Below are 13,862 nucleotides of genomic sequence, written 5' to 3' on the forward strand. Positions count from 1 at the left end.
ACAGAGAGTTTACAGGACTTGTCCAAAGTCGTGTACTAACAGGTATCAGTGCCAGACAGCACTTGAACGAGGACCATCTAACATCAAATGTTATATTCTTCATATGACGCCATTAGTAAACCTTTGTGTTCTCGCAGATTTGGGCAAAAGATGCAAACCTGGATCCACTAAAATAATTAAGTGGATAAATAAAGTAGTAAAACAATAAAAATCAGACTAAAATAATTATAATTGTCTAAACCATACCAGCTATAAGTCACCTATGATTCTTCCTTAAAAATCAAGGATGCATCCACTCTCAGAACCACTTGATTCTAAAATTAACCACTCCTCAGACCCAATATTACAAATGTGTATTCAACTCTGCAGTTTTGCAGAAGATAAAGTTTTTATTGTTTTTAATGATGTCTATGAATTGCACAAATAACACTTAGATAAACCACATATGACAAAAAACCAGTTTTAAGATTTAGGTGTAGTTATGACAGTGAGCAGACATGGAGAGAACACTTTGAGACTTTTCCAGCCCACTGCATCCAACAGCCACAACACCTAACCCCAGACTATCAAATGATCTCACATTACTAAAAATGGCACCTAACTTTCATTAAGTTTGGGGAAAAATTCCATTTAAATTTCTGTATCTGCCATCTCAAAACAGACAACTCAAAATACCTTTCATGCTCAATGTTCTTTTCCAGTTCTTGAACTTCACTTAACGACTTATGTAAGTTTCTAATCTTTGCTTTCTTCTCATTCAGCACCAGAATAAACCGTTTATAAAGATCAGTCTCCAAAGCTTCCTTAGCACTGACACATTTTTCAAATCTAAAATGTAAATAAACAAAAAAATAAATCATGCAGGCTTTTTTTAGCATTACTATTATTCAAAGCAATACTGAAGATGATTTCAAAAAAACTTTTCAAGGAAAATACAATTAAAAATCACTTTTATAGGCTTTCATTGACTTAAAGTTTTTATACAGATAATTAAACAATTAGAATTTATTGTTTATTAATGTTAGTAATTTATGCAGTGAGATAAGGATCAGTTTTGGAAAACGATACCCAAATACATTTTAAAAACATCTAAATGCCTAAATTTAATCATTTATTTCCAAAAGAGTATTTTTATGGGAGAAATTTCACACAAGAGTAATTATAGCCTATGTTTCTGTACTTGGCTAATATTACTGTAATAGCAATCGTGATCTTGTTTTGTGATTAAGTGATTTACCTCATCAGTTTTCCCTAAATAGACTATGAACTGCTCCACAGCAAGAACATGACTTAGGCAGTTCTATCTTCAGCACCACATACACACGTTCATGTATGCATTTATATAATGAATGAAAGTATCCAACTTGAAATTTCCAAAGAGAGATTAATGAAGCAGCAAATGTGAAAGACTACATATCCTCAATTATAGATATATAAGACAAAACATAAAATTTTCTCTATCATTTATCACTCTTTTTACAATGTTCAAATGAGCTGACAAGAGATGATATGGATTTTATCCTCCCAGATATAAAGAGAACCAACAAGCAGAGACTGTATATATAAGATATATGCACATACACATGAACCATGAATAAACCTGTATTTTATTTTATTTTTTTTAAAGATTTTATTTATTTATTTCACCAACAGAGAACCCAAGTAGGCAGAGAGGCAGGCAGAGAGAGGAGGGAAGCAGGCTTCCGGCTGAGCAGAGAGCCCGATGCGGGGCTCGATCCCAGGACCCTGAGATCATGACCTCTGCCAAAGGAAGAGGCTTAACCCACTGAGCCACCCAGGTGCCCCTAAACCTGTATTTTAAAGATTCAAATATAAATTATTCCATATAAAATATTCCTTTAAATGTAGCCTTGCTCTGCCCAGTTTTCTCTTTACTGTTTATTCATACTTGTTGTTCTATACAGGTATTCTAGCATTTACATTACATATGTATTTATGTATATATATTTCATAGTATTTGAAATGCAGAATTTTTCATTGAAAAATTATAAACAAAAATGTCAACATTTGATACCTTTAGTATACATGTCCCTATGCTTTCAACAATCTACTTATCTAAAGATGCAAAGAATTAGTGCCTCTTATGGAATGAAAAAGAACAAAAACCAGTATATTTTCTGGGAGCAATTACAGCACTCATAGTATAATCATTGCCACGGCTGTGAACTCCATAAGGGCAGAGAGCATGTGTGTTTTATTGACTGCTTTATCTTCAGTGCCTAACACAGTGTTGGGCATTCAACGGATGTGGAGAAGCTATTAGGAAAATTAATAAAGTGAGTTAATGTGGGCACCTTATAAAGAGAATGAGTGATTGTGAATTTATTTTTCACTCCTTTAACAGCTACTCACCATTTTAACAGCAACATTTTTCATCCCCTTCAGCTTCTAAAAAAATCTATGGTCATAGGGAAGCTCTATTTTTAATTTCTTAAGGAATCTCCACACTGTTTTCCAAAGTGGCTGCACCAACTTGCATTCCAGACAGCGGTGTAAGAGGTTCCCCTTTCTCCACATCCTAACACTTGTTGTTTACTGTTTTGTTAATTTTGGCTATTCTAACTGGTGTAAGGTGGTATCTCAATGTGGTTTTAATTTGAATCTCCCTGATTGCTAATGATAATGAACATTTTTTTCATGTGTCTGTTAATCATTTGTATGTCTCTTTTGGAGAAGTGTCTATTCATGTCTTCTGCCCATTTTCTGACGTGATTATCTGTTTTGTGTGTGTTCAGTTTGAGGAGTTCTTTATAGATCTTGGATATTGGCCCTTTGTCTGTACTGTCATTTGCGAACATCTCCCATTCTGTGGGTTGCCTTTGTTTTGTTAACTGTTTCCTTTGCTGTGCAGAAGCTTTTGATCTTGATGAAGTCCTAAAAGTTCATTTTCTCTGTTTCCTTTACCTTTAGAGACATATCTTGAAAGAAGTTGCTGTGGCCAGTGTAGAAGAGGTTACTGCCTATGTTCCCTAAGATTTTGATAGATATCTGCCTCACATTGAGGTCTTTTATCCATTTCGAGTTTATCTCTGCGTATGGTGTAAAAGAATGGTCGAGTTTCATTCTTCTACACTTAGCTGTCCAATTTTCCCAGCACATTTATTGAAGAGACTGCCTTTTTTCCACTGTATATTTTTTCCTGCTTTGCCAAAGATTATTTGACCATAGAGTTGAGGGTCCCTATCTGGGCTCTCTTCTCTGTTCCACTGGTCTATGTGTCTGTTTTTGTGCCAGGACCATGCTATCTTGATGATCACAGCTTTGTAGTAAAGCTTCAAATCAAGCAACATGCCCCCAGTTTTGTTTTTCTTTTTCAACATTTCCTTAGCAATTCGGTGTCTCTTCTGGTTCCATACAAACTTTAGGATTGTTTGTTCCAACTCTTTGAAAAATGCCAGTGGAATTTTAATCGGGATGACATTGAAAGTATAGCTGGCTCTAGGCAGTATAGACATCTAGAAAGACCTAGAGGCACTTGATTGCAAGACTGATGAATCATAATTTTAGACAAGAGCTTTTGAGAGCAGCTAGGGAGAAGAGATTCCTTATGTACAGAGAATGGTCCATCAGAATAATGTCAGACCTGTCCACAGAAACCTGGCAAGCCAGAAAGGGCTGGCAAGACATATTCAGGGCACTAAATGAGAAGAACATGCAGCCAAGAATACTTTATCCAGTGAGGTTGACATTCAAAATGGATGGAGAGATAAAGAGCTTCCAAGACTGGCAAGGTTTAAAAGAGTATGTGACCAGCAAGCCAGCACTACAAGAAATATTACAGGGGGTTCTATAAAAGCAGAACAAACCCAAGAGTGCCAAAGAACAGAAATTTACAGATACAATCTATAGAAACAAGGATGTCACAGGCAACATGATGAAAATAAAAACGTATCTTTCAATAATCACTCTCAACATGAACGGCCTAAACACTCCCATAAAACAGCACAGGGTTGCAGACTGGATAAAACAACAGAACCTGTCCATATGCTGTCTACAAGAGACCCATTTGGAACCTAAGGATACATTCAGACTGAAAGTGAAGGGATGGAGAAGCATCTTTCATGTCAATGGGCCTCAAAAGAAAGCTGGGGTAGCGATTCTCATATCAGATAAATTAGATTTTAGACGAAAGACTGTATTCAGAGATAAAGAAGGACACTACATCATTCTTAAAGGGCCTATCCACCAAGAAGATCTAACAACTGTAAATATTTATGCCCCCAATACCGGAGCAGCCAACTACATAAGACAATGTTAATCAAGATAAAGAGTCATATTGATATGAATACATTAACAGTAGGGGATCTTAACATGCTACTCTCAGTAATAGATCATCCAAGCAGAAAATCAATAAAGAAACAAGAGCGTTAAATGACACATTGGACCAGATGGACCTCATAGATATGTCACTGTATTTTTATTTCAGATGCAAGTATTATATAAACATTATATCTCATTTTCTTGTACTATTTTCTAATGTAACATAGTAAGAAAAATTTTAAAAGATGAACAGAATACATATACCACCAAAATACTTTAGTATACTATAAAATACTTAACACGAAGGTAAATAAAAACCAATTATAATGTACAATAAAAATCTTGCACATTATATAAAGTTTTAGGAACAATTAACCACTTGGCTATTTATCTGATTTAAATGAGTATTTAATTTCCATATAAATCACTTCAATAATTCTTAATTGAAAGATTATGTGCACTTAACAACTACCAAGCAAATTTCAAAATCTTTATTGAAATTAACACTTGGTACAACACTTGGACATAAATGAAAATAAATATCAAAATAAAGTATCACGTAATTTGTCTAAAGAATACTGTTAATCCTAATAACTGGTATCACAACTAAACCGTCGAAGGTAACATGTCTGTGATAGGAGTAAAAACAAGAGAATAAATGGCATCCTATGAATTAACCTTGCTTGGTTTTAGCAAACTTTTAGGATTTTCTTGCAATAAAACTTCCAACTATCAAACTGGTTAACACTTCCTAGACAAAGCTAGGGAGTAGGGGTTGGCTGGACAGAGTATTATTGTGAACAGGACAAAAATTTATTCTCAATTATTAATTTATCAACGAATTTGGATTCTTCTATTCTTCTATTAAATATTCAGCAGCTAAGAAGTACATACCATCTTCCTTACCCTATTTTTTTATTAACATATAATGTATTATCTGTTTCAGGGGTACAGGTCTGTGATTCATCGGTCTTACACAATTCACAGAACTCACCATAGCACATACCCTCTCTCCTTCCCCCATTTTTAAGGTCAATCCTCTCTTACAGCATTATGATGCTACAAGGCCTTCCATTATTACTTGCCTCCTGCCAACCTTTCACTGAAAGAACTAGACTGGTATTAGAAGATGAGGCCATTTAGTGAAGGAGAAACATGGGATTCACTGTCAAGTCAGTGACACTAAAGGAGAACTAACATACAACTAGATTAGACTACAACTAGTCCAAGGATCATCTCCAAGGCAAAAGTCAAACCTGATGAAAACATAAATAATATCAAACAGGAAAGGGCTAATGATGCTTCATCCTTTCAACAGTGACTAGGACAACAGAACAATAATGTTAAGGTTAATTAGTATCCTAGGACTAACATATCTAAAATTATGACACAAGAATACTAATTTAAAAAAATTAAAAGGATAAAGACTAAGTATGGAAATAGTGAATATTAGAAATAAAATACTTCTATGCAGGAAAACAAAGAGTCTAAGAATAACATCAAAAAACAATAACAAAAATAGGAGCAGGAGCAAAAACAAGGCAATTTCATGCAACAATATAATACAATCTAAAACAGATTAAAAGATAACGCAAAATAAAACATCAGATACATAAATGTGAACAAGTGGTGCTTAGAAATCATGCAGTAACCTTTTTACAATCAGCTCTGGCCAAATTTATATCCAGGTCAGGGATGTACAGCAAAAGAAAATGTGAATGGAGTTCAGAAGACAAAGAATGCTACAAAGAACTAGAAAAGAAAGCAGAGGTAAAGAGATTTAATAAGGCTTTAAGTACTGACGAAGATGGTAAACAGCTGTTCTTCATCCTCTCTGACGACAGAACAAGAGGAAATGGCCTTCAACTATACCATGAAGGACTCAGATTACCAAGAAATGGAAGGAACAATTTTCTGACTGTGACTGTTCTTAAACACTATAATGGGCTACCAAGGGGAGTTGAAGCTATCTCCTGAGGTCTTTAAAAATCAGACTGAATTCATCTGGATAAAATGTGATCCTAGCTTGAAGGCAGAGAGATGAAGTAAAAGAGCTTTCAAGGTCTCTTCTATTCTAATGATTCCATGAGTGTCAACCCAATTCAATCCGCTGAAAACTGCCTCCAGTTACAGGTTTAAGAACTTTAACGCAGAATAAAGCTGGAGTTTATAACTTGATGTCTGAATGCAAACAAAAGACCTATTCAGGAATACGGAACTCGAGAGTTGTATTTGAAACTTAATAGGAAAAACAAGTGAAACAAATATAGCTAATAACTTAAGGATTCACATACAATATTTCTAATGTTTTCTCCTTCACCTGAACTATACAAAATTAAATGGATCCAGTTATGGCACTTGTTCAAAACAGAGCTAAGACCACAATTATTAAATAGTTAATAAAAAGTAACAGCAAATAAATATTAAAAGTCTACACATGAAAGCTCATTTTTTACTCATACTGTAATTCATTCCTTATTCAAACTTCATCTATTCTCCACTGTCATCCCAAATGGAAATAGTTTTAGAGTTGGTTCTGATTATAATTATACACGTTTCAGTTATAAAACATATTTTAAAAACTCCCAAAAAGTAAAAAAAGAAATTTAATCTACAATTCCAGACATACACTATTAACATTTAATTTTCTCCCTCTAGATATTTTCTATCTAAAGATATATTTAGCAAAACTGGCATGCTATTCCTCTTTTTGTTAACTACATTTCTCTTCTTAACATATCATTAACATTTTCCATGGTACAAGCACATGCGTATATGGCTGGGTTTTGCTCATATAATATCCCATTGTGTATCACCTTTATTTAGGACCTATATCCACCATAGCTTCTAAGGGAATTCTCACCATCTATTTTGTGCCAGTCATTCCTTGTCACATACACAGTCTGAAACAATGACGGGAAAGAAATGTTTGGAGCATGGATGGACATGGATGGACACTGATATAAGAGTATCAGAGGCTGCCCAGGAAACTGAGCTGTGGCCAGGCCTAACAGATGGCCACCACTCTAATGATTTTCTACTTCCTATGTCTGCAGTTACCTAACTCACTATGCTCATGTCCTATTTCTAATTTCCCTAAAGACTCTTCATCAGTACTACTGCCATACAGAAGATGGAGATAGAAATCCTTTGCTCATTTTCCACCATCCTAAGGCTCTAGGGAGGGAACATTTGAGAAAGCACTGCTTGGCCATGACCAAGACGTATTTATAGCTCCTTCAAATGGCCACCTTCTCCTGTGATAGGAAAGAAACCCATTTGGGAAATTTGGAAAATAGAGCTAACTAATCTAACATGTGGAATACAATCAAGAGCATAGAATTCTCTGGAGCAGGCTCACTGTCCTCTGCTTGGGGGCTAGCACAATGGAACACATTGCCAACCCCTGAAGAAAATATGTGACCCAGTATTTACAAGAAAAGAATAGCTGGAGCATAATAAGCCTGGCGATGAGAGATATGGTTGTACTTCTGGTCAGATAGGAAACATTTTGCCACAATAATGCAAAAGCACTTTCTGGACAGTTCAGGAATAGTAAATCAAGCGTCTGGGGGCCACATATTATACACAGCCCTCCCCCACTGTTTTACAGCACAGGGTGCGTTTGTCTCCACTGTCTCATCTTTGTTCCCTGCTGCTTTCCAGTCAAAGGCAGTGGTGGTGAATATTGATGAGGTAACACCTCTTTCAACCTCTGGCAGACATTTTAAAGCAATTTGTTCAAGTACCAAGTACCCAGTCTGCATTTTTGTGGGCAATTTGTGGATCAAATTTCCTATCATCTTGAGGGTATTTTGAGTTTTAAATATAATGGCTTATCACGGCCATACTACAACTCCTTTAATTTGATTTCTTTCACATATAAAAGAGAAAAGCATATCCAAACTACACATGAAGACCAAAACCATGCTTTCTAGCACAGATATCTGATATTGATTCATACTAACATGATTTTAAAGAGAAAGAGGAAGAGAAAAATTAACTTATTTTTCCCTATGGTTTCCTAATATTTACACAGTTGTGATTTGGTCTCATTATTTTTATACAATTGGAGATAAAAGTTAATTCAGAGATAAAAGAGAACAAGAAACTTTCTTAATATAATAACTAAGAGTCAAATATAGTCAGGTTTTGGGGTAGGGGGATAGGAGAAGAATAAATGAAACAAGATGGGATTGGGAGGGAGATAAACCATAAATGACTCTTAATCTCACAAAACAAACTGGGGGTTGCTAGGGGGAGGTGGGATTGGGAGAGGGGGAGCGGGCTATGGACATTGGGGAGGGGAGGCGAACCATAAGAGACTATGGACTCTGAAAAACAACCTGAGGGTTTTGAAGGGTCAGGGGTGGGAGGTTGGGGGAACAGGTGGTGGGTAATGGGGAGGGCACGTTTTGCATGGAGCACTGGGTGTTGTGCAAAAAGAATGAATACTGTTACGCTGAAAAAATAAATAAAATGGAAAAAAAATATAGTCAGGTTTTAGGTGTTAAGTTTACATGTCTTACATTAGTAAATGTAATTGGATATATAGAAACATAATTCCTTCTGGTCAACACCCTTTTCACAAATCTAGATTGATAGTGGTAAACACTTAACCTTTTTCATATACTCTCACATTTACTCACCAATCCATATAAAACAATCTTAAGATATGTCCTAAAAAGATCCTAAGTTGGAAAATTGTTCTTATGTTTTAGAGTTACTGGTTATAAAAAGTCCACCGGACATACTGGATATAATTATAATATTATTATCATTTTATATACATTCCATGTAACTCTTTCAGATGTTGCCATGTATGTATGTACCAACATGTGCATATGTTATATGTCTCTGTAGAGATATAAATGGTCACAAAAGACCACTTTGTTTCCTTCAAATATCTTTTACATAACAGAGTAATAAAAAATACACCCTGGGCTGGCCTAGATTATGGTACAGTGAAAAAATGCATAATAAGAAGTAAAGTGACGTTCTTCATCATTTAAAAAAAAAAAAGGAGGCAAAATCAGGAAAATAAAGGCTTCCAAATGTCTTATCTAGTAAACACAATTACATCATCTTTTTAAAATGCTGGTAGTATGAATTCTCAATGAGCAAAATAAGTCTATATCAGGATCCAAAGCACACAGCATCTGAAATAGCTACCATTTACATAAAGAGTCCATATAAGTAATAAACTTGCATATTTACATTTTGTGTACCTTTTTATTCATTATTAATCCTATAATTTGAGGTAATTAAGTCTTATAACTATCAACTTCCTAAATTTTGATTAATATTAGTGGCTCCTGATTCTCATTGCCTGATTACTCCTTTTGTTCATTAGTTTGATGATGCCACCAAATACTAATGACCTAAAAGTGTTAACATACTCCAATAATGTATAGTAATGACCAATAGTTTGGTTTAATCATACTAAGTAAAGATTTTATGTTAATATATGCTAGTCTACATATATAATAAACTTACAAATCATTAACTTCAGTCTATAACAATATAAGGAGACCTTAGTGTTTTTATAATACAAGAACATTAGCACATACCGTCCTTGAACATCATTCCAATCTCTCAAAAGCCTTTCATTTTCCTTCTGCAGGTGCTCATTCTTGGCTTGGTTTTCTGTGATGGTATCCAGGCAATCACAAATAAGTTTTCTAATGACCTCAGCTGGACTTGCAACTTTCTCTAGACTGAAGGAACCAAGTCTAAACTAGAACGAAAGGAAAACATTATTAGTTTGGGGGAGAATATCAAGATCCAGTGGGATCTTCTGAGTGGGAAAAAAACATAAGATTCAAATACAGTGCATTTATCAGATATAAATACAGAGAAGAAAAACGGGGCAACGTCCTACCTTCTTATGGAAGTTTATCATGTAAATCAACATGTAACTCAAGAATAATTTGTGTAAGTGTTAAGTCACTTTTCCACATACTAGCAGAGAAGAAAACAACTAAATACCATATAAGCATACTACCATTTGTTTAGTACAACTTAATTTAAGTCACTACTCAGAGTAAGAAAAGGAATTATACACGAAGATTTTTTTTTTTAAGATTTTATTTATTTATTTGACAGAGAGAGAGATCACAAGTAGGCAGAGAGGTAGGCAGAGAGAGAGGAGGAAGCAGGCTCCCCGAGGAGCAGAGAGCCCGATGCAAGGCTCGATCCCAGGACCCTGAGATCATGACCTGAGCCGAAGGCAGCGGCTTAATCCACTGAGCCACCCAGGCGCCCCTACACGAAGATTTCTTAAAAGATTTTTAAAATGTATTTATTTGTCAGAGAGAGAGAGAGAACACAAGCAGGGAGAGCGGCAGGCAGAGGGAGAAGCAGACTCTCCACCGAGCAAGAAGCCCGACACAGGACTTGATCCCAGGACCCTGAGAGGGTGACAAGAGCCGAAAGCAGAGGTGTAACCAAATGAGCCACCCAGGCATCCATATACACAAAGATTTTTAACGGTACTTTCTGTTACTAGTGACGGTAACAGAGAATAAGTGACATAATCTATTTCTGAAGAAAGGAAAATTTTGGCAATAGTTAAAAGAAATACAGGGTTTTAGGAAACTGATAAATCCGGGGGCACCACTCAGTAATTACTTCTGTATCAAAAACCAAATAAATTACAAATAATACTGTCCAATGTCAAGTTTGTACACTACTTACTTCTTCGTAAAGGTAAGACTTAGAAAAATACATACTCTACTAGAAGGCACTTTAAAATAAAATAGTGTAATATGGTATTATAGTATGGAATTTATAGCATGGAATTTAGAAGGGGATACCAGTTCTCCTCATTTAGCAGATAAAGATAATGAAATACAGTGATTTAATCACAATCATAATTATCCTTACCATTAAAATTATTATAACACCTAAGATATAAGACTTTTAACATGATAACTATTAGTATATAGTTACCACATCTCACAGTTGAAATTTAACTCAGGCATAACACACATACAACTCATCTAATCATCACCAAAATGAAACTATCATATCCACTTCATAAACTGCAGTTCAGAATCATTATCTAATATATTGAAGGAATACAGCCAAAATCCTGCTATGCTATGCTATTATGCTATGTCCTGACATAAGAAGATAACCTAATTAAAAAACTAGTCGGGGAGCGCCTGGGTGGCTTAGTGGGTTGGGCCTCTGCCTTCGGCTCGGGTCATGATCTCAGGGTCCTGGGATCGAGCCCCGCATCGGGCTCTCTGCTCAGCGGGGAGCCTGCTTCCCCCTCTCTCTCTCCCTGCCTCTCTGTCTGCTTGTGATCTCTTTGTCAAATAAATAAATAAAATCTTAAAAAAAAAAAAAGAAAAAAACTACTGGGGTACCTGGTTGGCTCAGTTATGCATCCAACTTTTGGATTCTGCTCAGGTCCTGATCTCATGACTTGTGAGATCGAGGTCCACGTATGACTCCCTGCTCATGGGGAATCTTTTTAGATATTCCGTCCCTCTGTCCCTTGCCCCTACACACAGTCTCTCTGTCTCTCTTAAATAAATAAGTCTTTAAAAATAAATAATAAAAAAATAAAAATTTAAAAACTAGCAAGAGGAAGAATTAGGTTCACAACCTACACATAATTTACCTTTTTTTTATTATGTTCAGTTAGCCACTGTATAGTACATCATTAGTTTTTGATGTAATGTTCAAGATTCATTAGTTACATATAAGACCCAGTGCACATCACAACATGTGTGCTCCTTAATACCCATCACCCTGTTAGCCCCTCTCCCATTCCCTTCTCCTTTGAGACCCTCAGTTCGTTTCCTGGGGTCCATAGTCTCTCATGGTTCATTTCCTTCTCTGATTTCTCTCCCTTCAAATTTCCCTTTTTTCCCCTGTGTTCCTCCGTATTACTGCTTATGTTCCACATATAAATGAAACCATATGATAATTGTCAGTCTCTGCTTGACTCCTTTCAGGTAGCATAATCTCCTCCAGTTCTATCCACGTCAATGCAAACAGTGGGTAGTTACCCTTTCTGATGGCTAAAAAATATTCCATTGTATGTACGTACCACATCTTCTTTATCTATTCACCCGTTGAAGGGCATCTCAGCTCCTTCCACAGTTTGGCTCTTATGGACACTGCTGCTATGAACATTGGGGTGCATGTGCACCTTCTTTTCACTACATCTGTATCTTTGGGGTAAATACCTAGTAGTGCAATTGCAGGCCACAGAGTAGCTCTATTTTTAACATCTTGAGGAACCTCCATGCTGTTTTCCAGAGTAGCTGTACAAGCTTGCATTCCCGCCAACAGTGTAGGAGGGTTCCCCTTTTCCTACACCTCAACAACATGTGTTGTTTCCTGTTTTGTTAATTTTGTCATTCTAACTGGTGTAAGGCGGTTATCTCATTGTGGTTTTGATTTTCATTTCCCTGATGGCTAATGAAGTTGAACATTTTCTCATGTCTCTGTTAGCCATTTGTATGTCTTCTTTGGAGAAGTATCTGTTCATGTCTTCTGCCCATTTTTTGACTGGGTTATTACTTTTTTGAGTGCTGAGTTTGAGAAGTTCCTTATAGATATTAGATATCAGCCCTTTATCTGTAATGCCATTTGCAAATATCTTCTCCCATTCTGTGTGTTGCCTCTTAGTTTTTTTTAACTGTTCCCTTTGCTGTGCAGAAGCTTTTTATCTTCATGAAGCCCAAAAAGTTCACTTTCACTTTTGTTTTCCTTGCCTCTAGAGACATGTCTTGAAAGAAGTTACTGTGGCCGACGTCCAACAGGTTACTGCTTATACTGTCCTCTAGGATTTTGATGGATTCCTGTCTCACATTGAGGTCTTTCATCCACTTTGAGTTTACCTTTGTACATGGTGTAAGGGAATGGTCCAGCTTCATTCTTCTATATGTAGCTGTCCAGTTTTACAACACCCATTCCTGATTCAAACTCTTCAGAGAATAGGGATAGAGGGAACATTCCTCAATAGCATAAAAACCATCTATGAAAACTCACAGTGAATATCATTATCATCCCTTTAAGGTCAAGAACACAACAGGGATGCCCACTCTCCCCACTATTGTTCAGCATAGTTAGAAGTCCAGCCTTGTTAATCGGACAACAAAAAGAAATAAAAGGCATCCAAATTGGTAAAGAACAAGTCAAACTCTCTTTGTAGATGACATGATTCTTTAAGTGGAAAACCCAAAAGACTCCACCCCCAAATTATTAGACATAATACAGCAATTCAGTAATGTGGCAGGATATAAAATCAATGTGTAAAAAATTTGTTGCTTTCTCATACCCTAACAATGAAACTGCAGAAAGGGAAATTAGAGAATCAATTCCATTTACAATAGCACCAAAACCCGTTAGATAGTTCGGAATAAACCTAACCAAAAAGGTAAAGGATCTATACTCTAGAAACCACAGACCGGGGGTGCCTGGGTGGCTCAGTCGTTTAAGCCTCTGCCTTCGGCTCAGGTCATGATCTCAGGGTCCTGGGATCGAGCCCCGCATCAGGCTCTCTGCTCAGTGGGGAGCCTGTTTCTCCCTCTCTCTCTGCCTGCCTCTCAGCCTACTTGTGA

At 36.3% G+C, this 13,862-nt stretch overlaps 1 protein-coding gene across 5 annotated transcripts in view; it reads right to left on the minus strand.

The window, feature by feature from the left end:
• Nucleotides 1–13,862, minus strand: part of XRCC4 (X-ray repair cross complementing 4) — a 275,028-nt gene that overhangs the window by 140,999 nt on the left and 120,167 nt on the right. For all 5 annotated transcript variants that reach the window (XM_045999510.1, XM_045999511.1, XM_045999513.1 and 2 more), the window contains exons 4-5: nt 9,852–10,018; nt 676–828 (exon numbers count right to left, since the gene is read on the minus strand). In XM_045999510.1, the coding sequence (XP_045855466.1) occupies nt 676–828; nt 9,852–10,018 (320 nt within the window). The remainder of the gene's footprint in view (nt 1–675; nt 829–9,851; nt 10,019–13,862) is intronic.

This window comes from Meles meles, chromosome 3 (assembly GCF_922984935.1).
Source record: "Meles meles chromosome 3, mMelMel3.1 paternal haplotype, whole genome shotgun sequence".
Lineage (NCBI taxonomy): Eukaryota > Metazoa > Chordata > Mammalia > Carnivora > Mustelidae > Meles > Meles meles.